The sequence below is a fragment of the Beta vulgaris genome, chromosome 3 (genome assembly GCF_026745355.1).
Source record: "Beta vulgaris subsp. vulgaris cultivar EL10 chromosome 3, EL10.2, whole genome shotgun sequence".
Classification (NCBI taxonomy): domain Eukaryota; kingdom Viridiplantae; phylum Streptophyta; class Magnoliopsida; order Caryophyllales; family Amaranthaceae; genus Beta; species Beta vulgaris.
This window is the reverse complement of record NC_079204.1, coordinates 44456264-44483522: the sequence shown is the minus strand read 5'-3', so window position 1 is coordinate 44483522 and position 27259 is coordinate 44456264. Positions and strand designations below refer to the sequence as shown.

The 27259-nt window shown below is 33.8% G+C and overlaps 1 protein-coding gene and 1 long non-coding RNA gene across 2 annotated transcripts; both read left to right on the top strand.

The window, feature by feature from the left end:
- The first annotated feature begins 43 nt into the window (after positions 1-43).
- Positions 44-4019, top strand: LOC109134590 (uncharacterized). Its single transcript, XR_008968587.1, has 3 exons — positions 44-486; positions 1607-1694; positions 3761-4019. It is a non-coding gene; the product is annotated as an uncharacterized LOC109134590 (long non-coding RNA).
- A 15257-nt stretch (positions 4020-19276) lies between these two features.
- On the top strand, positions 19277-20796 carry LOC104888914 (acetylajmalan esterase-like). The gene is made up of 2 exons (XM_010674028.3): positions 19277-19544; positions 19848-20796. The coding sequence occupies exons 1-2, from the start codon at positions 19277-19279 to the stop codon at positions 20702-20704; spliced, it is 1125 nt and encodes a 374-aa protein (XP_010672330.2). The 3' UTR covers positions 20705-20796.
- Positions 20797-27259: the final 6463 nt, after the last annotated feature.

Below are 27259 nucleotides of genomic sequence, written 5' to 3'. Positions count from 1 at the left end.
AAGATAAACTTCAAACTTTTCCCTTCATGGTCGGTCAGAAGAAACCAAAAAACCCTAACCATTTTCTTTCTCTCTCTCCGTGGTCCTCTGTTCTCTCTAAACCCCAAAAACTCAAAAAACACCAAATCCCAATTCTCTCGCTCTCACGAGTCCTGCCGGATACCTCACTGACGAATGACTGCCGGACTGATTGTCGTCGTCGTCGCGCTGCTGCTGTTGTTCTAGCGGTGCTGCCGCAGTTGTTGTTGTTGGTTGTCGGTGACGTTGTTGTTGCCGTTGTTCTGTTTTTTTTTTTCTTTCTCTCTCGCCAACTCCTTTGTTCTCGCTGGTTCTTGTTGCTGGTGCTCTTCACTACCATTATATCTCTTGCCTTGGTGGTGTTGTCATTGTTGTTGTTGGTTTCCGCTGCTGCTCGTCGGTGCTCTGCCGCGCCGAAGCCTCGAATTCCTTCATCCCTTTGTCTTCGCTGCTCCTAGTAGAGCAGAGGTAAATCATACCTCGTTATTTTATCTGATTTGTTTTGAAATCTACAAATTCAAGTTCAAGTTTATTTCTTTGTTTAGTGTTGATTAGTCTCTTAGTTATTTAAGTGGACTGATTTTATAAATTGATTTTGGTTTTGTTAATTTGGCCAAATCACTTATTTCAATTTGGATCTTCTCACCTTCTTCCTTGATTTGCAAAATGGAGGTAAGATTTCACTAAGGTAGTGTTTGGGAATGAGCATTTCATTTGAAATGGTTCATTTGAAATTTGTATTCTCAAATCATGGAATCTAAAATCAAATTCATTGTTTGGTAAACTTAAGAATTTTAAATTAAAGATTTCAAATCCATCTTCATTGTTTGGCTTACCATAGAATTTACAGAGAGGAGATTGAATAGTTAGAAGCTAAGAGATTCTTTAATGGAGGAGAGAAAGCTAGGGTTTATAATTTAGGAGAGAGAAAGTTAGGAACATGTTGAACACTTAAAGAGGAAAGTAGAAAATAGTTAGGGTTTAGAATTTGCAAATGACACCCTTGCACATGGAATTTGAGAATTCTTAAAATTGGGCTATTATTATAAAGGTTGGAATTTGGTTGGAATTGGGCCAATTCCAATTCCAAATTTCTGGATTTCCCAAACATGTCATTTTGCCCAATTTCACATTTAGAAATGAAATGTTCATTCCCAAACATAGCATAAGTTTACTTGTGAGATTATTTGCAGAATTAGTTAAGGTTAAGTTTAGAATAGTTATGATTATTATTGTTGGTCTTAGGATTTTTCGTAAGATTAGTTTGAGCATGATTATCAATATTGTTGTTGTTGGAATAATTGGAGCTAGTTATGGAATTCATGTTGGTCAGTAGATGCTCAAAGAATAGCAATGAATTCAGATTTGTGAAATGAAGTTTTAAATTGAGTAATTTTGAGATAATCTGGTTGGATTGTAGTGAAAGACTATTTGTTGAATTGATAATATGAGTTAGAATGTAATATGGGTGATGTTAGTTAAATTAGAAAAGTGATTTGCATATAAGGATTGTATTAGTTTATAAAAGAGTTTAGAAAGTTTGGATAATAAGTATGAATGATAATTGTGGTTGTTATTATGTTGTGAGGTGATTATTGGAGATTGATTTTGAATAAAGAGATATCGGACTCTTGAAGATTGTTATGGAGTCGAGTGCTATTCAAAGATGTGTAGAGGTACACATTGTCCATCCACTTTTGATTAGAAATTGGTATTTTTGTATGATCATGAGAGTTATCTGAAAAACATTGGTTTTCAGCATTAATTTATAATGTTCTTTCCGGAAGCTTTAAGCTACGATGATTGAGATGTTTCATAAGATTATTGTATTAATAAATAGAGTATTTGATAAGGAATTAGTGTATTGTTCAAAGCTGATATGGTTATATCAAACCTTCTACTGCAAAGTATGATAAGTTTATGAATTATGATTTTGAACGACCTGATCTAAACTTACACTATCTAAGTACTATCATTCGTTGTACTAAACTTAATTATTTATGAGACTTAAGAGTATTAAATGGGATGTTGGGTGATTGTGTACTAGGTTTCTATTTGCAAATTATGGTTGTATATAAATGAGTTCATAAGTGGGAGTGCTCAGACATAAGTATCAAGTATAATCGTTATATTCACTGAACAAGTTATGAAATTTTATTGTGGAAGTAACTTATAGATAGATGCTTGTGAGGTGAACCATTATGACTATAATATGGGTCTTCAAAAGGAAGGAGTTTTCCGATATAAATTTTGAGGATTTGTATCTTTCGGTTTCGGGGAATAAGAGTTTCTAAATTCATAAACTAATTATCGTGTTAAAAGGAGGGGGAAGAAATCCAGATGATGATTAAATTATATTCTTTAGAAGCACCTTTAGACATTCTCTGGAAGAAACTACTTTGGTTTTTGGTATACGTGGGGAATTTATGATACTATTGGAACCAGCAATAAATCATTGGGATATTAGATTTAGTATGCATCTGTAAAGTTATAAGTAAGCTTTATGAATGTGTTTTGGGAAGAAAGATAACCTCAGATTAAAAGATATATTACATTATTCAGAGGTAGTCTTTGGACAATTCCGAATCCTTGAAAATGAGTTTTGTACAATAGGAAATATATGTGTTGGAGATGTTTGTGAGCTTGATGGATTGTTAAAGAGGATTAAATGGAAAGTTATTCTTCGTAAAGAGCATTTGTGTCTTGATATAAAGTTTATAAAATAGAAACTCTAATTTGGAGTTATGATCTTTTGGTAAGCAATGTTTTGTTTTGGAATATCCTTTATAGGATTGAAGCATAGTTTCTTTAAAGTCGTATTTGAAAGGGATTTAGCCAAAGAATTTTATAAAAGGATGATTTATACCAAGTTACTAGAAACTCGATTATATTATGCAAGCAATTTAATTTGGGTATATCTAATACCCGAAAGTGATTCTATTATGACAGTTTGAGATTTATGAATCTGAATTTTTGAAAATATGAATTTGTGATTTGTTTTATGAGGGGAAGAAGCTGCTAAAGCAGTGACGAACAACATTTGTGGAGCAGGTTTGCTCATTATGTGTTAGAGCGGGTATTGCTCTGGAGCGGGTATTGCTCCGTTATGTGGGGTCATGACCTAAAAGTCTTGCAAGCAGTACAAAATGGAAGAGGGAGACGTCCCTTGTAAAAAGCTTAGAGAATTCGCCTGCAAAGCAACTCTATTCGTGTTCTCTTCCCCAGTATAATATGATTTCTGAAAGAAAATAGAATATGTAGTTGAGTATTTCGAGTGGTTTCGTGGAAAGTTATTTCAAACTTTAATTTCTGAAATAATGTTTTACTCACTCAAGTTATGGAACTCATGCGCCGATTATGGAAATGATCTACCAAGAGACTTGTTAGGAATTTATGCAGAAGTTAACTACGATATACATATGGATTAAACGTTTTTGTGTATGAACCATAGAAGGAGGAGAGATTTATTGAAGTGAAGTATGTTAGAGTTGACTTCGTAAGATCGTATTAGTTCTATAGAAGTAACATTACAAAATGTGTTCAAATATTGGTTATATAATTCTTAATTTATGGCTTCGCTGTATCTTGATTTTAATGTCTCGTAAGATCTTGATTACAATTGTTTCATAAGATAAATTTAAATCTGTAAATACGTTTTAAGCCACTGAAAAGATGTTCTGGTTGGACAGTGTGTACTCAGTTTTCCTGATTTTGTTCTTGGAACCTGTCCTGGTGGGGGCAGAGTTCATTGTTAGTGATCTTGCAGGTTCGTGTGCGGAAAGCTCGGAATGGAGTAAAAGGAAGAATCTAGGTATCAAGGTTATAATTAGATGTAATGGTTCAGAGGCTGTATTTAGGATTATATATCTTTGCGAAGAAATTATTATATTGCTTTAGAAGTCGAGCAAGGTATTATGTAATATGTTATTTGGTTATTGAGGATGATTTGTTGTGGGCCCTGACCCACAGGTCCAGGATCGTGTAAATAGGTTGTGTTTGCGCTGCGAGTAAATGTTAAATCAAGGTTATTAAGTGTTAATTGAGTTTTATGAATATTAAGTATGATTAGCTAGCAGCTCGAAAGTGCGAGCTGTTACAAGGGATGTGTTCCATCCGAGAACGCGGCTTAGTCCATTGGCGACGCAGGGGGAAGTCGTCAAGAACCCGCACCTAGAAAAACCTTTCTCCAATGCTTGAGAGAGGTAGGCTTGGGATACAGTATCAACTTGCCAGCCTTCATGTACAAGGACATCGAACCTCCCCGGCCCTCAGTCTCATCAACCCGGGATCTCCTCTTCCTCCCAGCTCCATTTCCCTTTGCTGAGCCGTCTTCCTTGATCCAGTGCAGTTTACGGAAAAGATTCAAGGTTTTCAGAAAGCCTTTGTAGCGGACCACCCAGGCATATGCCATCAAATTCCGCCATCCAAGGGGAGTCAGTTGGGCTAGGCAGATGTTCCAGGCCCAGAAGATCTTGACAAAAAAGAGGTCTAATGGAAATCGCAGCCCAAAATCCAACATGTGGGCATAAATAGCAACGTGACCGGCAGGACAATCGGTCACACGACTCCCTTTAACCGGAAGCACTAGCTTATACTTGTCAGGAAAAGCAAAATACTGGGGTCCTTTTACGAGAAATTTATTCCCCCGGCAAATATCGGCCCAGTCTTCGTCCACCTGCACGAATGCAGCGCTGCCGGCTTCACTAGGCGGCATGTACATTTCCACCAGACCATCCTCGTCTGATTCCTCAGGGATGACCTCCGGGGGGTCCTCCCGGTCCTCGTAATCCGAGGCTTCAATTTTGGTCGATTCATTATCGGTCTCGGCCAAAGCCCGTACCACACTATTGACCTCATCCGAGTCTATGGAAGAGACCGTCACCTCTTTCGGTGCCGATCTAACCGAGGTCTCATCCATCTCCAACTCTCTTCTCGGTCTAGACGAAGACGGCTCAATGGTAGGGAAACATTCAGGGGAATGCTCAGTGAGTCCTCGCATTGTCCCATATTGGCCATACACCGGCACTCCCAAGGATTGTCCAAGTCCTACTGGTGCTCCCAATGGGGAAACGCGCAAAGGTGATTTACCGTCTTTCCTACCGGACGTACTACAATCATTCTGGCTCTTGGTTCTAAGTTCCCTAGATTTGTCCACTACCGGTGAATTAATAAGCTCTATGGAACTAGACGAAAGGTTATCAGAATTTACGTCGCTCTCGGTCATAACAAAGGGACTTCTAGAGATGTTTTGAGAATCAGAGTCTGAAGACATGATAAATAAGACGGTATGAATGACAAGGGAAAGATTTTGAGGAAATACCTAGAATGAAGAGTATGAAGGAAGATTGAGCCGGTATAAGCGAATACGGGAAAGCCGGAAGAAGGATTAGATCAAAACCGTCAAGAATGCAAATGATGAGCTTAGAGAGAGAAAGTTCGTTATGAATATCAGAGCAAATGCGCAAATGCGAGATTGTGAGAAGTGAAGAATGTTGGTAGTTCAAAGCGTATTTATAGAAGAAATCACGGCTGGAATTAGGTGCCTCTTCGTCTTCCCGTCCTGATCGCGCCACATGTTATTGGATGGTACCCAGCTGTGAAGTAACTCCTCTTAATGAGCTCTGATAGTAGGCGCGGATATCGAGGCGACGATTGCAATTCCCTAGCAACGTTTCATCTTACCATTCCAGTTCAAGTCAGCTTTACCCATGTCGGTCTGAAACCTACTAAGTAGGTATGTCTGTGCTAGACATACCGGCTTGGGGGCTGACTAAGTTCCATACCGGTCTCACTAGACCAATACTTATTGCTGTAGTCACACACGCTTACTACAGAACCGTTGACTTTGTCATACCGGTCTCGCCAAGATGCCTAGCCGGCATCCCTCTCCCGGCCTATTATCAAAGGCCTGGGCCTGATCCAACTTCCATCTACCATTGCCTACGGGCCTAAAAGATAGAAGTTCATTATAAGATAAGAGGGTATCTCAAAGGGATATCGTTAGGAATATTCCAATAACAACAGAATCCTACTTGGATACGGGCCTCTACGGGCTCCTTATAAATACTCCCCTAATCCGAGTCATGAGGTACGTTGACTTACACCATCATACTCCACTTGAGAGCTACCGGTTTTACCCAATACTGACTTAGGCATCAGAGGGGCGTTCTCGGATCAACCCCCGAGGCTAGTTTACGTGTTCTCTCTTGCAGGAATTGACACCGGCTTAATTGACTGAAGACATACTGGTTCATACCCTAAAACTTGTCCCATACCGGAACAACATGATTAGTAGTTGGAAAACAGTGACTTTGAAGATGATATTATCTATATCGATTCTCTTATCTTATGGTGGGTGGGGGCTATAGATTGAGCACATAGTCGTCTCAGATAAATTTAGGACCTTGTGTAAGGCATTAAATATGGGCCTATGAGGACATATACAAAAGATCTACAATCCCATATTTTTTATAACTAAATTAATTTTTCATTAAAAATAGTTGAAAAATTATTAACTTTCTTGAATACTTCAATACAATTTCATTTTCAGGAACGAGACACCTAAGATATTACAAAATAATAAAGATATCCCAAATATAAAACTAAAATAAGCTATGCTATATGAAAATAAAAGTACATAATAGAGGGAAAATTTTGAAATAACAAACTAAATGTACAAACTTTTTTCTATCTAATAAACTCATAGGAATAAAATATATAGGTGTACCCCTTAAATTTGAGGACCCTAAACGGTCGCTCACTTTACTCATGTTTCCGAGATCCATTGCTCAAGTAAGATCGTGGAGTCTTCGACTCATGGACTCTATAATGCACTACAAGTTCAACGCAATATAGTGCATGCATGCTTTGTTTGTATTGTTTGAAAATTTGAACATAGTTATGATACTATTACCCTTGTATATAGGCCTCCTTGTGATATCGATTTTTTTGTTGTTAGCCTGAAGGACATTTTAGGTTGGTTCTCGCGATGAGGGTTCCTTTAGACCTAGTTTTTCCAGTACTTGGTAAAAAAAAATTGTCCAATCCGACTACAAGTTGACCACGACATTCTTATGCACCCATATTTTATAGTGTAGCTGATCTATTCGGTGACTCCCTATGTGCTATGCATGGTTCCTTGGTAAGATCTAGATGATCTAGAAAATCGCATAAAAAGAATCTACTAATGAAGGTTATAGGCTCGATCAAGAAGAAGAAACATATATAATACATGGTTTTGTTAATCAAAATATTCAGCCTCGAGATTATTGATTAGAATGCTCTTCAAGCTCAACTGCTTCTCTTCATTGCCGTCATTGGGCATCAGTCAGTTTAGCTTCTCACTGACTCTACTGCTATCATTCACTTTCTCCAATTCAAAGGACTTACCAATGTTTCTCTTTGATGGACTGCTCACACCTCCTCAGCTTAGCCTCTACATTATCTTCTTGTATTATATGCAAGGTTCCTCGCCAACAAATTCACAAAGCTCATGAGTTGGTTAACTTTTATCATTCTTTTCCTTAATCGTTTTTAGCTTAGATGTAGCTTTTGTCAAAAAAATAATAATAATAATTGGTTGTACATATACTTGAGCAGACAAATAGTGATTATAAGTTTATATTAGTCCTGTTTGAACCGAGTAAAAACAAGTTTGATCTAGTTTTGATTGGAATTTTTTAGTTCTAAATGATTTATCAAAACATATCCAAAACTGTTTTAGATTATATTGGTTATATGTCGATCCAATGAAGTTTCGCCCTCGTACACATTTCTAACTACTAGTCTACGATTTTATCTTTGTGCCACTAACCTTACTAAAGTACTACCCTAATGACACTTCAATGGAACACGTACAAGAGGGGGGGTGGATTGTACTTAAGAACCTTTAGCGAAGTTTCTCGCGTAATTTTAAAGCAATAAAGAAAAAGTGATACGAGAGGAAGACAAATATAAAATTGATGAAACTTCTTGAACCTTATCAAGAAGGGAAAACCTCAAAAACTATATTATTGCAATAACTCTATTACAACCATTCTCTACAACTTGAGTTCCTCTCGAACTGTAGTTCCTCACAGTAATCCCCTTTGAATACTGGAACTATTCTAATATTCTATCTCTTGCTTTTACTCTGAAGCCTACACTCATTGACTTAGCTCTAAGTCTTACAAGAGTCACTTAACCGTACCCTTGAACCCCAAACTACAACTCTATTTGTGAAACACACTAGTATATATATTGAACTTAGATATTAAGGAACTTAGGAACTCACTTAATAATGCAACTGACCTTTTAGAAAACGCTTAAGATTTAGCAATATAAATATGTTTTCAGTTGGTCGTTTATGATTAGAAAGACTTCTCCTTTTATAGTGAAGTCTTCCTAGGTTAGTTCCACTCATTTCTCAACTAAATGTGAAGCAGTAACCCATGTTGGATTATTTTTCCCACGTTCACACTACTTGAGGAACAAGCAAGGACTTTTTCAAACACACTAACAATAAGTGGTTTAGTGGTTGAGAAATATAAGAATATAAATTAGGAAATTAGTTTTTACTTGTTCAATAATTAAAAAAGATTTTTATTTAGAAAATAAAAACTATTTTATTTATTTACAATATTTTCTTAAAAACTCTCAATTAAATATTCTCAAAACCACTTGTTGAATTTATAAGTTTCTTCTAGTTCCCTAAAACAAGCAATATGAAATACTTACATAAATCCTAAGTACAAAGTCTTGAACTTAGTCTTCATGTCTTGTCTTGTGAAATCTTCGACTGAGGAACAACATACAGTTCCTTGAGGAACTGTTGAACAAGAGATATGATCATGAATCACAGCTTAGGAACTGTTGTTGAGGGTGTATTGATTTGCCTTGAACATTTGATTCATGCTATCCATTACTCCACCTCTGGAACTCATTTGGACAACTTGTATCCTATACCAGTTCCACTAACATAGTTCAATAGAAACAATTCCTTTATTCAAAGGAACAATTCCATAGTTCCAATTCAAAAACTACGTTATTCTCTTGGAGTTCCAACTCAGGAACTTCACTTATTATCTTTATAAAGCACCATTATTAATTCATGAATCTTGCACACATAAAACTTTTAAACCTTGTTAGTTATTACTTTAGTTTGTCATCATAAAAACCCATAGTGGCTCGACACCTAGAAAAATTACATTGAGTTGATTGAAATATCTCCTCGCATGCTTCCTCTCATCCAAACCCACCATTGTTAAGGTTGTTTTCTGTTTTTCAACTTTTAGATGATTGGGTGCCCAAGAAATTTGATGTTATTTGCGTTTTGCTGAAAGTTTTGACGAATTTGAAATTGGGTTTCTTTTTGGTTAAGTTGGAAGAGACGTTCTTATTTTCTTTGATTAATCTTTTTTGTTGATTGTTTGGTATTGTTGTGTAATTTAGGTGCATGAGTCAGGGGTTGGAAGAACAATTTGACGGTCTCAAGTTGTGAGATGTTTCGATCAATGCGTTTTGAAGATTAGGAAGGATGTCGATATATTTTGATGGTGTTTTTAGAACTAGTAAATACTTGGATTTCAATGTTTAGCAGTTGTAGTTTTGCAATTTGTTTACATGGTGATGGTATATTTTGGCGTGAATTGTCACATGAACATCTGTTATGTATTTTTTTTTTTGACGTGATGTAGTGTTGTTCTTGAATCTACACAATTTACTATAAAAGACCGTTTTACATAGTATTAACATGATAACAATTGATGTAATGTTATATTACGCGCGTGTATCATATCAGTAGTATTGATTAAGCGTTTGAACATATTACTTATGCTAACTTTAAATTATTTATGGATGATTTTGTTAAGCGTTGAAATATATTAGTTAAGCATTTTGACCTATTAGCTATGTTGGTAAAATCATCTCATTTTCCTTCAATTTATATTTTCTCTCTCCTACCAACTCACATTTCTCTTTCCTCTATCCCTTTCTCTCTCCTCTGCACTCCATTTCCCTCATCTCCACCCAACTAACTATACATCTTTTTCCACAATTTCTTCAATCTTGATGATGAGAATGTCTCAAAATTTTGTTTCTCCTATCAATGAGTCTAAACTCTAATAAATCTCTTATTAAAAATTACTAAAAGAGACGGTCTAATTTTAATATAAAAGTAAATGGATTAAACTAGTCACCGAAAAAATTTGAGCTAATCAATACTGGGGTAATTTCCTTTTTGATATTGAGTTATAATTGCCTAATTTTAATTTAAAAGTAGGCGGTCTCTTACAAGTTAAGACAAACTCATCTCTTATTATGAGTTATTCTATCCGTCTTACAATACTCTTTACACTTTCATTTTTATGTGTCCTAGAATATTTTTTATACTTCTATTTTGATATATGCCCCACTATTATTTTAATCACTCTACCTTTTGACTATTGGCTTACACTCTCTCTCCTCCAAATAAAATAATATCACTCTTATTCTCCACCAACTCTAACCATGACCGACATTTTTTCTCCTTAAAATAAAATAATACGACTTTTACTAACTACAAACTCATTTCACATCTACTTTTCAATAAAATAAGAATTGATAATCAAATAACAACTTATCATCTTAAACTACGTGTCTTGATGAGCATTATGAGGCAGATGGAGTACAATTTTTACGTAGAAAGTTGACATTTTTTCAGGTCAGTAGTTATGATTTTCTAGCAATTAGTTATCATTTCCAAGTAAATACTTAAGCAACTAGGTAAATAGTGATATTTGTAAGGTTAATAATTATGATTTTTGATTATTAGTAATTGTTTATATGTTATTAGTCATAACTTTCATGTTTTTAACTATAGTTATGATTCTGAATAAATTGTTATATATGTAAGGTTAATAGTTATGGTTTTTAGTTATTAGTAATTGCTTACACGTTATTAGTTATACTTGTCATATTATTAGTTATAGTTATGGTTCTGGACAAATGACAATATTTGTAAGGTTAATAGTTATGGATTTTATTAATTAGTAAAATGCGTTATAATATGGTTTCTATGATATAACTAATATAATTCAACGCTTAACCAATATATTTCACAGCTTAACTAATTCACCCAGAAGTAATTTAAGATCAACATAACTAATATGTCTAACCGCTTAACTAATTCCGCCACTGATTTGATGCACGCGCATATGTCAGCATGACAAGCATGTTAGTGAGACCGTCTCTTCAAAGCTCTTGAATATATGATTTTGGCTATGTATTTTATTTTTTTTGGCGTGATGTAATGTTGTTTTTGAATCTATGATTTTGGCTATGTTTAGTTCACCTTATCTTTATTGATCTAAACTGATATGATTTGAACTTATTTTTTTATTTGATGTAATTTAGTCTGATTTAAACTTATCTTTCATAAAACATATTATTACTAATATTATTACTTTCTATTTCATTACTAGTATTACTATTACTATTACTATCTTTTTATTACTATGTACAATTTTTAATAATAATAATAATAATAATAATAATAATAATAATAATAAATATTATTAGTGTTTTTTTTGAAAAAGAATACATTAGTATATGAATGTACAATTAAAAAAATAAAAAGAACACATATTTTAGGTAAAAAAAATATTGTTCATGACAAAAAGAACATATTGTTCATGTCTAAGGTCCGTGCATAATAAGAATTTAGGTAGTAATGAATGTGCTCCTTGGACCTGGTCCATTCCTTTTCAGTACATTCGTATAGTTTTTTAACTAGTTAGTTTTTTTATTTAAATTTGAAAAACAAACTTTTTCATAGAGAATATGGTTACCAATCAATGTGTTTAACTTATACGCGTTGACCTGGTCAATTCTTTATAACATATTGCAACTATAGTCTATAGTAACCCTTTAGCTTTCCTAATCGTATAATTTAATATAAAGTACATTAACCAAATAGGTGGTTACAATACATTCTTATATAGAATCCTAACATACCTAAATTTGGCTATATTTTTCCAATTCTTGCATTGCAAGTCAAATATAACTTAAACCAAATCGGCATCTTAAGTAATTTAATCGGCATCGAGTTAGACTAGGATTTTGATTTCTCTACCCTCAAAAACTATAAATACAACCTCCCCCTCCCAACTCTAGTACCATAAATTTAGTCTATAATAACCCTTCAGCTTTCCTAATCGTATAATTTAATATATCTCTATTACATAAGGGAAGGGGGGACCTATTGTAACATCCCGTCCAAAACCAAGAGGTATATAGCCTTAAGATAAGGAAAAGGTTATAGATAACGGCAGCAGAAATTTAAAGAGACGGAGATGCCACTCTCAGGAGTAGAACAAAAACTAAAATAGAATAACCATCATAGGTAAAAGTCAACTCCAGTACATATAATCAAAAGGGAAAATGAGGTCCCATACCCTCATTCTTCAACAAGTCTCAAAGAGTCATACAACCACCAAAGTAAACCTCAAAATCATAGAGTAAACAAAACTATGACAACTGAAATCCATAGTTCCAATACATAAGTCAAAACTAGAATTAGCTACTTAAACCAACTAAGTATCTAATCCTAAGTCCAGATTTGAAATACTCATCCACTATGACAAGCTCCCTTTCTTTGCTCACACGGGGAACACACACACCCCCGAACCAGACTAGAACCACTCTAAACAGCGTCACCATCTGCACAAAGATACAACAATTTCCACAATCAGTGGGGAGTAACTAGCAGTTCTCCCAGCTCAAATAGAAACAGATAAGAGCTTAAATAATTAGAAACAACATCAGAAACATAATACCAAACACCAACTGCTATAAGATACAAACGACAACCATGCAACATGCGGTCAACGTTGCAAACAAATGCAACAAATCGGTCCACAAGCTCAAACATAACAGACCATACCGCCTGTGAGTAGACTCATTGGACCAGCCGCCCAAGGCCTACGTTGCATATTCGAGGAACCATACCGCCCTTTTCGAATAGCTATAATCTACGGATCATACCACCCGTAGTAACCAATGGACCATACCACCCACGGTTTAGTAACCAAATCCTAGGACCATACCGCCCTTAGGTTATCGAGCATAAATTTCTAGGACCATACCGCCCTTAGAATAACCAACGCAAGCTCCTTGAACCATACCGTTCATAGGATTTCCTAATGAAGACCTCTAGAACCATACCGTTCCTAGAGTTACTCTATCAACAACGTGCAATCATACAAGACAAGCACACATCAATCAAATCCAACCATCAATAAGAACAAGTTATGAGCATAACTCAACCAATCATACCCAACAAGGTTCCCACATGAGTTTTCATAGCCAACACAAACAACCGGCACGTTTCAAGACTCAAAATCAAGGGTTACCCATCACATGAGGACACATACCCTTAACGTAATACTTAAACCACCCCAAAACTACTCAAACATCCTTAGCATACTTATCTAAGACCAACCAAGCCAAAACACACAAGCTGTAAACCAAAAACAGAAATAAAGACACCACATCACGACCCAGGGGCAGACCACCCGTCGCGAGGTGCGACGAGGCTCGCGGGTCGCGACTGGCAGCCGTCGCGAGTCGCGATGAGGCTCACGAGTCGCGAGCAGCCCTCTGCCGTGGCCTGCGAGCTTCGTTCGCTCGTCTACGCACGCTCCTCCGAGGCTTGCTCCAGCCTTCCTTTACACCCACACTTACACCAAACAATCTCGTAACGACCATGACCCACCAATCAACAACCCAACAACAACAACAACTCCATCAACCTCAACCACGACAATAACGACAACAACACTCTCCAACACCAACAACAACGACGATAATAACAACAACTCCAACCCAATGACAACGAAAATAACAACGACAATAACAACAACAACACTCTTCAACACCAACAACAACGACAATAATAACAACCACAACGACAATAATAACAACAACAACGACAATAACCAATCCATCAACAAAACAACCACAATAGCAACATGAAACTTTAACCATACAATCTTCTAAGTTCTTCCTAACATGATACTACGTTCTCTAATGCATTTCTAACAACCTAAGTTCAATATCTATACTCTACCGAACTGAAAAAAAATACTAGTTACCTTTTGCTTGGGAAGATTCACAAAAGAAAGGTTCCAAGTCCTCTAGAGATCTTGAAAAATATCACCACTTCCGCCTCCTATGAACACAATCGTAACGAACTCAATACGCGCTTGAAACCGGTGCAAATATGGCTCGAAAACAAGTAACAAAATCTGATTTTTGTGTGAGAAAATATGGATGAAGAACAAAAGCTTTTCCCCTCCCCTTTTCCTTTGAAACTGGCGTGTGAAATGAGGAGTAACAAGGAAGAGTTTTCTGATTTTTATTTTCAGAAAAGAAGGTGAATGGTTTGAGGTTTATGAGGTCTATTAAGGAGGAAAATGAAGAGATGACCTTTGGTTAACGTGACGTTACAAAAGGAACTTAAAAAGCTGTCCAAACTCTTCGTATAACATGGCTATATCAGAATTTTCGGACCTCCCTAAACAAATAACAAAATGTACGAAGGCTATTACTAGTACAATGTACATTTTCCGGCATCACGTAAAACGTTCAAAAATAATATGTATAAGTATATGTTTTCCAAACTAAAAATTATTATTAACAACGTAATATAAATATACACGTAATATACTATCACATTATACACTCGGCACACGCAAAAGTACTACATTGTCCGTTTCATAAGAACAATGCAGACAATTATATTATACGACTTACACAATGCCACATAAATAAGACGTACATTATAAACTTTGCACAAAGTCAATTAAAATAATGTAGGAGTAAATATATATATATATATATATACATAAATATATATACTTTCCGAAAATAATTTAATAGAAATATAATTTATCACATCAGATAATAATAATTAACACGCGAAAATTTCAGAGAAATTTCGGGGTGTTACAATCTCCCCTCCTTAAGAAAAAGTTCGTCCTCGAACTTTAAAATAACAAGGAAATACCTGAGACAAAAAGCTCGGGATACTTGAGCCTCATCGACTCTTCCTTCTCCCAAGTGGCTTCCTCGTACTTTTGGCTTCTCCAAAGCACCTTAACCAAGGGTATCACTTTTCTTCTTAGAGCACGATTCTGACGGTCCAAGATCTGAACAGGTCGCTCCTCAAAAGTCATGTTCAGCTCAATAGAGACCGACTCTATAGGAATGACATGAGACGGATCGCTGCGATACCTCCGCAACTGCGACACATGGAACACATCGTGCACCCTCGACAACTCAGGGGGCATAGCCAATCTGTAAGCCACCTCCCCAATCCTCTCGAGAATCTCATAAGGGCCAACATACTTCGGGCTTAACTTGCCTTTTTGCCCAAATCTCGCCACTCCCTTCATTGGAGATACTTTCAACAGCACTTTATCCCCAACGGTGAAAGAAATAGGCTTCCGACGCAAGTCTGCATAAGACCTCTGCCTATCTTGAGCGGCCTTCATTCTCGCCTGAATCACCTTTATTTGCTCGACAGTATCTTGCATCAAGTCTGGTCCCAACACCAACGAGTCACTTATGTCACTCCAACAAGTAGGACTGCGACACTTTCGACCATACAAGGCTTCATAAGGAGCCATCTGAATGCTAGCGTGGTAACTGTTGTTGTAAGAGAACTCCACCAAATTCAATGACTTCAACCAAGACTCTTGAAATTCCAAAGCACAAGCACGGAGCATATCCTCCAGAGTCTGAATAGTCCTCTCTGTCTGCCCATCCGTAGCAGCATGGAAAGCGGTACTCAATTTCAACTTAGTACCAAAAGCTTCTTGCAGAGCAATCCAGAAATGAGACAAGAATCTAGGGTCACGGTCAGATACTATATCCTTTGGAACACCGTGCAATCGAATAATTTCATTAGCGTAGGCTTCCGCTAACTCTTCCATAGACTAAGTATTCTTCATCGGAATAAACCGAGCTACCTTAGTCAATCGGTCCACAATCACCTACAATTTCAACATCACTCACAAATCACTTATATCAGGAAACTTTACATATCACTCAAAGAATTGCGAAAATCACGTTGAAGAAATCACGCAAATCACTCGCATGATCAAAAACTTTACAAAAAACTTAAAATTAACTTACAAACTAAAACTAATATAGTAGAACGTCAATACATACAAAACATTCACAAAATTCACTTACAAATCATTGTTCTCAAAACCCATTTACAATTACATACTCACAAAAATTACATACTCACACATTCGTCCCGAAGATTTTCGAACTTTCAAACAGGTACATAATTCTTTTAATCTTCAAAGTTATTTCACATTAGTCAATTGTTATGTAGTTGAAAAAATGGATAATAGCAATTACTTGAGAAGTGCTTTTATATAATTTGATTCATTTTCGTATAAAATCAGAAAACAAGATGTGTATGAAATTTGATTCATTTTCATATAAACTAACAAGTTTAGTTCTTTTTTTTATTAAAATTCCAATATAAATTTTTTGCCCAAATTTTTTGCAAAATATACATGTTCAGTTAAAGGGGGTATGTATTCTCAATTAAGAGAGGTGAATAATAACTTGGCTCTAAAAACTGCTTCCTCTCAAAAACGAGGATTAAGAATATTTTTGCAAAAAGTATAAAGTATGAATAAAAGGAAATGAAAGAAAAAGTAAAAATAAAAGAAGTAGAAAGTGGGAGAAAATAAAAAGGAAAAACAAAACAAAAATAGAAAACCGAAGAGTACCACAAATGCCAAAAGGAGTAAAAAGAAAAGGAAGGAAAAAAAGGAAAAAAAAAAAATAGAAATAGAGAAAGGAAATCAGAAACTGAAGCATCAGACCTCCTTTTTGCAAACAACTTTTCCAAAAACCATTTTCAGAAAAATAAAATTACATTAATTTGCGAAATCAGATTGTATATGAAAAAATTAAAATTTCATTTCAAATATAATTGAAACTGTTAAAATTTAAAAAGGAGAAAAATTAAAAATGACCATTTCATGCGAAAGAAGATTGTGTATAAAAAACTTAAAATTGCATTTCAAATATAATTCAAACTCAAAGTGTTAAAATTTAGAAAAGGAGAAAAATTAAAATGATGACAATTTCATGCAAAATCAGATTGTGTATGAAAAATTTAAAATTTCATTTCAAATATAATGGAAACTCAAAGTGTTAACATTTAGAAAACGAGAAGAATCAAATTGATGAAAATTTTAAATATCAGTTTGTGAAATCAGAATTTACAATTTAGACAAAAAAAAAAGTGAAATTATATTATACTTTTCGGTTACAAAATTACTGAAATCCATGATTTAAGAAATTACCTTTCTTTGTTACAAAATCGACCCAATTAGATCTATTGCTTCATGAGACTTGAATTGAAATGCTTGATTTTTTTATGTTGTTCTTTGACGTTGACTTCAAAGTCTACTGTTGCATGTATTTCTTTCGTGTTTTTCGAAAATTTCCTGATTTTGTTATTGTAAATTGCATACTTTGATGAATTGGGTGAACTATGTTCCTTCAAAATATAGGTTGTAGGTTTATAGTGAGAGGAGAGAGAGAATAAATAGTTAGAAATGTACTGAAAATTTTTAGGCCGAGAGGATAGAGAGAATGAATAGTTGGAGTATTGTTTTTTTTTATCTGATGGCTGGTCTTCGGTTCACTCTCACTCTTCACCAATTTAATCTCACTCTTTACCAATTTAAGGGCCTATTCTCTTCGGCATAAAACAGCTGAACTCAACTAATTGGAGCTGAACTGAACTGAACTGAATTGAATTAAATTAAATTAAATTAAGTTGAATTAAATTAAATTGAATGTAATAAATATATAAATAATATTTAAACAATAATAATATGAATATTAAATAATAATTATAATGATAAGTAATAATAATAAATAATAATAATAGTATTTTGGATATTTTTAAATGATAGTTATAAATAAATAATATTAATAATCATAGATTAATAATAATTAATGATAATAATGATAATTTATAATAATTATTTTATATTATTTGTATTAATATATTGATACTTGATGATGATATATTATAACAATGATATCTAAGAAGTAAATTAATATTACTATTTTAATAATTAGATTTAATAATATAATAATATTTAGTAATAAAAATTACATCATAAATCGTCTTGACGCGATTTGATTGGTTTATGGGCTAAAAAACGTGGGTTTATTTGTGCTTTGACTTAAACCATGTTCATCCTAATAATAATAGTAATAATAATGAGTAAAGCTATAATAAACAAAATAATATATAGAAACAACAACAATAACAACAACAACAACAACAACAATAACAACAATAATAATAATAATAATAATAATAATATAATAATAATAATAATAATAATAATAATAATAATAATAATAATAATAATAATAATAATAATAATAATAATAATAATAATAATAATAATACTTAATACTTAATACTTAATAGTAATGATATAAAAATAAATAATAATAATAATAATAATAATAATAATAATAATAATAATAAGAGTAATTAGTAAAATAAATTATACCAACATAACAGTAATATTTAACAAAATGGTTATAAAAGAATGAAGCTGAACTAAACTTTGATTGGAGCTGAACTGAACTGAACTGATTGGAACTGAACTGATTGGAGTTGAACTGAACTGAACTGAAAATAAGCTGGGGAGAACAGGCCCTAAGTACATTTTGGATTTTGGATTGTATGTGGAGGGTTTTTATTAAATAGTTGATCTTGGATTGCATGTGGAGGGTTTTTATTATATAAGAAAGAAAAAAAAATTGGGAGTGTAATAATTAATAATAGGCCTACTTAGTAAAAATTGGGATTGCATGTGGAGGGTTTTCTAGTTAGTAATAATTAGGTCAAAAAATGTCATCGCATTATCGCGTGCATAAAAAGCTAGTAGTACATTAACCAAATAGGTTGTTACAATACATTCCTAATTTAGAATCCTAATATACCTAAATTTGGCTATATTTTTCGAATTCTTGCATTGCAAGTCAAGTAAAACTTAAACCGAATCGGTATCTTAAGTAATTTCCTAGGAGAGCTCGGATTAAGGCAATTAAACCAGATCAACAAGGCCTTGATCGAGTTAGACTAGGATTTTGATTTCTCTACCCTCAAAAACTATAAATACAACCTCCCCCTCCCAACTCTAGTACCATAAATTTAGTCATACGTTATCGATCACAAAAGAAAATGGCTAGCATGAAAGCATTCGTTGTCTTTCTTATCCTTGCTCTATGTTCTTCAATTCCTCGTCGTCTTAATGCAATTCCTCTGCAAACTCCCACTATCATTGAAGCAATCTATCAATTCGGGGACTCGATTTCTGATACCGGAAATTTGATACGTGAAAATCCAGTAGGCTCTCATACAGCTTTTGCGAGACTTCCTTATGGAGAAACCTATTTCCATAAACCAACTGGTCGATGCTCCAATGGTCTTCTTATGATTGATTATATTGGTACGTGATCACCTATTTTAATTTTATAGGTTTGACATCAATAATCGAAGACTATTATTAATCTTGCATACTAATGTATATGAATCTTCATATAATGTAATCTTTCCAAACTTCGAACACATTGCACGTTTGCAGAAAATATTTCTTGTTAGCTAAAAATAAATGTCAGAATATTATCTTGCGAGTAAATGTCTGGTAGTAATAGTATAAGTATTTAGTATAGTTGACAGTGTAATCTTAAATCTTGTTGATTATATATCCACATATACTAACATTATCATCTTTTTTTTCCAATTGATGCAGCTGAAAACTTCAATTTGCCACTCCTAGACGCATATCTTAATAAAGGAGGCAACTTCAATCATGGAGTTAACTTTGCCGTAGCCGGATCAACCGCTCTGACAACTTCAACATTAGCTGCTAAAAACATATTATCTCCTGTCACAAACAGTTCATTATCTGTTCAACTCGGCTGGTTTAGGTCTTTCCTTCATTCAATTTGTTCACATCCTTTTGAGTACCAACACAAACTCGCGAACGCCCTTTTCATCATCGAAACAGGTGGTAACGACTTCAACTACGCCTTCTTCCAGCAAAAGTCATTACAAGACGTACAACAAATGGTAGATGAAGTCATTCAAGCTATAACAACCACTGTGAAAGAATTGATCAGTTTAGGTGCTACTAAATTTGTTATTCCTGGTAACTTCCCAATTGGTTGTTTGCCTATATATCTAAGTGCCTTCCAATCCAACGACACCAAGATGTATGATGAGCTTCATTGTCTTAAAGATTTGAACGAATTCGCCGTGCTTCAAAACAATCACTTGGAACGAGCTATTAAGGAGCTTCAAATGCACTACCCGAACGTCGCAATAGTTTATGCTGATTATTACAATGCATTGAGGGGACTCCTTACAAATGCAGCTTTACTTGGGTTCAACAAGAGTGAAGTGCAAAAGGCATGTTGTGGAATTGGTAATAATCAATACAACTTTAACATGACAAGTATGTGTGGATATAAAGGAGTTCCAGTATGTGAATATCCGGATAAGAGTGTGAGTTGGGATGGAGTTCATATGACTCAACATGCATATCAACTCATGGCAAGGTGGTTGATCAAGAAGAATATTCTCCCTGGAATTTCTACTATAGTTTAGATAGATGATCTTGTTTTTATTTTTATTTTGCAATTGCTAGTTCTTGAATAATAATAGTGTAAGTTCTTTTTTTTTAATTAAAGATTAGTATAGTACACAGTAGATGTATGTTTTTGGTTAATTTTTGTTTCGGTGATATAATTTGTTTGACCTTAATGAAGTAGAGATTTATTAAACTTTAATAATCTTCAATGATTTCATTACGCAAACTAGTTATTAGGCCCGGGCTATGCCCCGGGTAAGAAAAAATTTCATTTATTAATATAATACTTTATGATAATAACAATAAATACAACTTAGCCTAGTGGTTAAGACTTTAATATATGTAATTGAGGTCTCGGGATCAAACCCTATACTACGCAATTTCTAAATTTTTTAATTGTACATAGATTACATGAACTAAAACTCCCTAGGGGTAGTACTGTAGTGGTCAACACTGCTCTTCAAATGGTATCATGCATACATAATTAATTTTAATGAACATGTAAATTTAGTTATTTATAAAGATGCAATGGATATGTTTAATAGCATTAACTAATTACAACACATATTTTTAATTTTGTGGAAACATGGATCACTAAGAGATGTTAGATGAGATGGTGATTATTTAAAAACCCTTACATAAGGTCAGGGGTTCGAGCCCAGGCTTTAGCATATCATATATAATATTAAAGCAAGAAAAAATTGTCCTATGTGGCGAGCCATTATGGATTCTGCCCTCTCATTGCACCAAGGTTTACAAAGCAAGAATTTATATACATGCCATGTGTCAATGCTAAGAAATTCTATTGAGATCCGGTGATATTAGGCAATAAAAATAGACTGATTTTGCAAATCCAAAATGAATCCTGTGATTGAATTCAATTAAGTTCATACATCAATCAAGCCTATACATTTTGAAAAAAACGATTAATTTAATTAGAAAATTAAATCTATTATGTCTATAAGTGAATCCCTAATCTAAGCTCATCAAAGCAACCACGCAAAAGCTACTAACAAATCAAATGCAATCATGATATTATATCATAAGAAGATCAAATGCAATCACGTTATAATTGCCTCTTATGTTAGGAAGGTTTTTTTTTTGTTGGAGCAAAAAAAAAAAAGACATTTTTTTCGGGCAAATTTAACTACAAAACAAAATGCTAACGGTCCGTTCGTTATCGTTTTTTGTTTTCAGTTTTTAGTTTTTTTAAAAACTAAAACCCAAAAACAGAAAACTAGAAAATGTGATTTTCACGTTTTAGTTATCAGTTTTCAAAATCATCATATTCCCAATAAATTTGACTAAATTTTTATTCATTATAGGACATATATTATATGACTTTGAAAATAATAAAAAAATCAAAAAACAAAAAACTACAATAATACGGAATTGGCCCTAAATTAACGCCTAAAATAATGTTGTGGTTAGATAAACACACCTATAATCACTTTGTAATCCGGAGGAAGTCATAAAAATATACTCCCTCTGTTTTTTATCATTCTCACTTTTTGTGCACGTCTCCCAATGCATCTTTTTGAACTTAAATATCTTTCATTATATATTAGTAAAAATTATAATGATTGAAGATTAATAATGTACTAATTAAGACGAATAAAACAAGACCCCACATGACTATATTTTTTTTTATAAATTGAAAACAATTGAGAAGATTCTCTCTAAGTATGAATAGTGCCAAGATTTCAAGTGAGAAAAAAAAGAATAGAGGGAGTACAAATTTTAGTTTAGCAAACAGAGGAGAGAGAAATGGAATGGGGTTAGAATTTTCATGAAATTGTCCTTCTTGAGATAGTAAATCAACACTATATAATGTCGAACTCCTTGAAACTTTGCAGTTTGCATATATGCATGTAAGAGATGTAAAAGTCTAAAGGAGAAACAAAGAGGTAGAAAGTAAGAGATAAATTAGATTGGTAGTGTGGCAATGTTTAAAGAGCTTAAGAGCCTAAGTCATCAAGTAGTCACGAAAATGATAGATTATGAGTTTATGATATATTAAAAAAAATTAATTCTTTTTTATTGTTGAACTTCACATAATCACATAATTTCCTTTTGTTTATTGTTCTTACAAAATTAGTTTGCAATTTGGGGGACAAATAAGTGGTTTATACAGAGAGAAAATGGAATTGAATTAGAAAGGAATGATATTGTTACATAATAGGCATATGTCTAAGATATAATTTAATAGGTTCATAGAGTATGTTATTGCCTTTTGATTTTAAGGGCAAAATTAATGATCTCAATAATCGATTAATATTAAGGGCCTGTTCTCCCCAGCTTATTTTCAGTTCAGTTCAGCTCCAATAAGTTCAGTTCAGTTCAGCTCCAATAAGTTCAGTTCAGTTCAGTTCAGATCAGTTCAGTTCAGTTGAGTTCAGTTCAGCTCCATTCTTTTATAATTATTTTGTTAAATATTATTATTATGTTGGTATAATTTATTTTACTAATTACTCTTATTATTATTATTATTATTATTATTATTATATTATTATTATTATTATTATTATTATTATTATTATTATTATTATTATTATTGTTGTTGTTGTTGTTGTTGTTGTTATTTCTATATATTATTTTGTTTATTATAGCTTTACTCATTATTATTACTATTATTATTAGGAGGAACATGATTTAGGTCAAAGCACAAATAAACCCACTTTTTTTAGCCCATAAACCAATCAAATCGCGTCAAGACGGTTTATGATGTAATTTTTGCGGTCCAACCCAATCATTATTTTTATTACTAAATATTTTTATATTATTAAATCTAATTATTAAAATAGTAATATTAATTTACTTCTTAGATATTATTGTTATTATATATCATCATCAAGTATTTATATATATACAAATAATATAAATAATTATTATTAATTATCATTATTATCATTAATTATTATTATTATTAATTTATGATTATTAATATTATATATTTATAACTATCATTTAAAAATATCCAAAATACTATTATTATTATTATTCATTATTATTACTTATCTTTAAATTATTATTTAATATTCATATTATTCTTTTTTAAAATATTATTTATATATTTATTACATTCAGTTTATTTCAATTCAATTCAATTAAATTAAATTAAATTCAGTTCAGTTCAGTTCAGTTCAGTTCAGCTCTGATAGGTTCAGTTCAGTTCAGTTCAGTTCAGTTCAGCTCCAATAAGTTCAGTTCAGTTCAGTTCAGCTGTTTTATGCCGAAGAGAACAGGCCCTAATAGCATGATTGAAAACAATGGCTAAAGTTTCTATTGTAAGTTGTAACATTTAATCAACATAAAAATATCGGTCACTTCACCAAATACTCCCGACAAATCAACAAATTCACAATATACCCTCAATGTTTCAAAAATGCACCATATACCACTAAGTTTTCGAAAACGTTCACCAAATACCCTTTTCGTAACTGCCGTTATCTTACTGTTAGCATTATTTACAATTTTACCATCATTAAACCCTAACGCTAATTCTAATCTAACCCTAACCCTAACCCTAATTCTAATCTAACCCTACCCCTAAACCCTTTCCCTAACCCTAACCCTAACCCCTTGGCAGCCCCCACCCCTCCCCTCCACCCCACCCCAGCCCCCCACCCTTCACCCTCCCTCACCTCTCCCCCTCACCCCTCTTCGTTCACCGGTGCAGCACCCCCACCCCTCCCCCTCTTCGTTCACCGGTGCAGCAGCCCCACCCTTCCCCCTCCCCCATCCCCCTTCGCCGCAGCCCCCTCCCTCTGCCAACCCCTTCCCCTCTCCCCCGTGATTTCCCCAGCCCCGACCCCCGTGATAGTGAAGGAGGAGAGAAAAGCACGTTGCAGGAGCAGCATCGACGCGAGTAAGGTGGTACGCCTGGTGGTCGAGCGATGGAGCAGCAGCACAAACCAAAGAGGGAGGAAAGCGGGAGCAGTGGTGGTGCTGCATGGTAGGAGAAAACAGCACGTTGTCGGGAAGATGGACCGGAGGCAAGCTAATGGGAGGGTTGCAGCGGAGGGGAGGGGGAGCGGTGCTGCGGCGGTGGGGGAGGGGTAGGGGCTGGGGTGGGGTGGGGGGCTAGTGTAGGGGAGGGTGGGTTAGGGTTTAGATTTTAGGGATTAGGGTTTAAATTAGGGTTAGTGAATAATGATGACAAAATCGTAAATAAAGCAAACGGCAACCTAACGTCCGTTAGAAAAATGGTATATGGTGCACATTTTTGAAAACTCAGGGGTATATGGTGAATATCTGAAACATTGAAGGTATATGGTGAATTTTGCGATTTGTCGGGGGTATTTGGTGAAAAACCCGTAAAAATATTTACCAAACAATAAAAACAAATTAAATGTTTATAAACCCAAGTTTTAAAAAACAATCAACAACGACACTGTTCTGATCAGCTTATTTTTATTTCTTACTAGAAAATATAAGTTCAGATAATGAATAATATGGCTTAATAAGTTCAGATAAGTTGTATAATGCAAAAACAAGCAAAGACAAAGTTTGACATGCTCACAAAATAAATTCTAAAAGTTAAAATATGGTCTAATAAGGATTAATAAGGTGTAATAAGTTCAGATTAGTTCTTAGATAAGTTTATTTAAGTTCAAATACAATTACATAAGCAAAAATAAGTTGAAAAACATATATAAAACCAAGAATGACAATTTGGAAATTATATAACTTAAAAAAAATCTTATGTACATAAAAGATTTTATTACTTTTTCTATAGGGTGTTGGCATAAACGTTATTTTGCTTATTATGGGCAAAAGTTTTACACTTATATAATCAAGAAAATATTTTCTCTTAATGTTCTACAAAAAAAAGTATAGTTAAATGGGAATGTCACTATGCGTAATTATAAAATGGGAATGTAAATATGCATTACTTTTATGGGTAAAAATATAGTTAAACGTAATATAATACATGATAAAAACAGAACTTTGTTCTTTTTTAATCTTTAGGGCTTTGGTGGGAGTGAGTATTAACTATTGAAGAAAAACGGGGTCAAACTCTAATCCTATGATCTAAATGATATCTATGACTTTACAAAAGATATTATCAAACACGAAAAACAACCATTATATGTAACTAGATGTACCTTAAATAGTATTAAAGCTCTAGCATATTGAGAAAAGTAAAATTATTATAGCTAAGTGGGCAGTGGTCAATGGGTGGCTAAATATGGTGCAGCTGTGGTGCAAGAAGGCAAGAGAGTGGGTGAACGAAATTGCCATAAATGGGAGTGGAAGTTGGTGTATTGTCGAGTATAGTCGTGGTGCGAATTGTGATTTTATCAGGGTCTCTAAAGGAAGTACTTAGTAGACAGATTAAAGATTTTTTTCAATTAAGTCTTTTTTTAGGATGGGTTACGTGATCCACCATGACGTAAACTATTTCAACAATTGAACACATGGGTCATAAATCAGTTTTAAAATAATTTAAATACACGAGTATTAAATTTTGCATGAGTATTAAATTTTACATCACAAGTTGGAGGTTCATCACCACGATTCTTGAAGAACATCTTAGAATCATCAATTTATAAAATGAACAACTTCATTCCCTTGCAGTTTGCACGGGTCAAAAAACTAGTTTATTTTTTAAATAATGACCACTTAACTTTGTTGGTTAACAGACACGTGGCAAAATTCAGGTGGCAAGAGGAGGAGAGTGCCACGTGGCACATCGACGTTGTTACGCACGCCTTTTAATATCATAAGTGCTATATACAGCAAAAAAAAAGGCTAAATACAGCATCTAATATTATATCTAACTTAACTATGGTTAAGTATAATTTTGTTTTAATAATTAAAAACAAACGACAAACGCAGGCTTCTTGTTTTTTCGAAACAGAAGAGTTTTGTTTGCAGGGAATTCACGCCACTCTTCTAATTTTGTTTGCAGGTGAGAATTAAAGTAATAGCAACCTGCACTTGGAAATTAAACGTGAAGCTCACTGCTCACCCCCACTGACAAGCTCCATAGCTAAAAAAAAATAAAAGAATTGAATGGCCATCATCTGTTAATCTCTTTGGATCGCCAAACACCAAGAATCAGTAACAAATGATCAAGTAGTATACTAGTATTCTTGTATTAAGTCCATCGAGAGAATCCCAGCCCCACCATTATCATAAAAAAAATATGCAGCGGAAGTTAGAAAAAAAAATTTCATTTATCTTGTTTTTTCTTCTTATCTTTTTAGTTGAGATCAAAATGCACTATATAGATTTATAAAGAAACTTATCCATTATACTGGTTACTTATATGTTAAATTTCATAATTTAATTTCACAGCTATCAAGCAAATTTGAGAATTTTCAGTGACCACAAACACTTTTACTTTTACCACGTTAATACTCTCTACTCGCTGCAACTATGGAGGTCGCTTTAATAAATAATAATACCAACAGTTCGGTGAGTACTCATATTGCTTAAATGTTAAATTATTGTCATATTATTCAAAGTATTAGGTCATATTTTATATTTTTCAGACTGCAATTATATGTACTATAATGGGGAATGAGATCCCATATAAGGGGGTCATTTGTCATATTTTATATTTT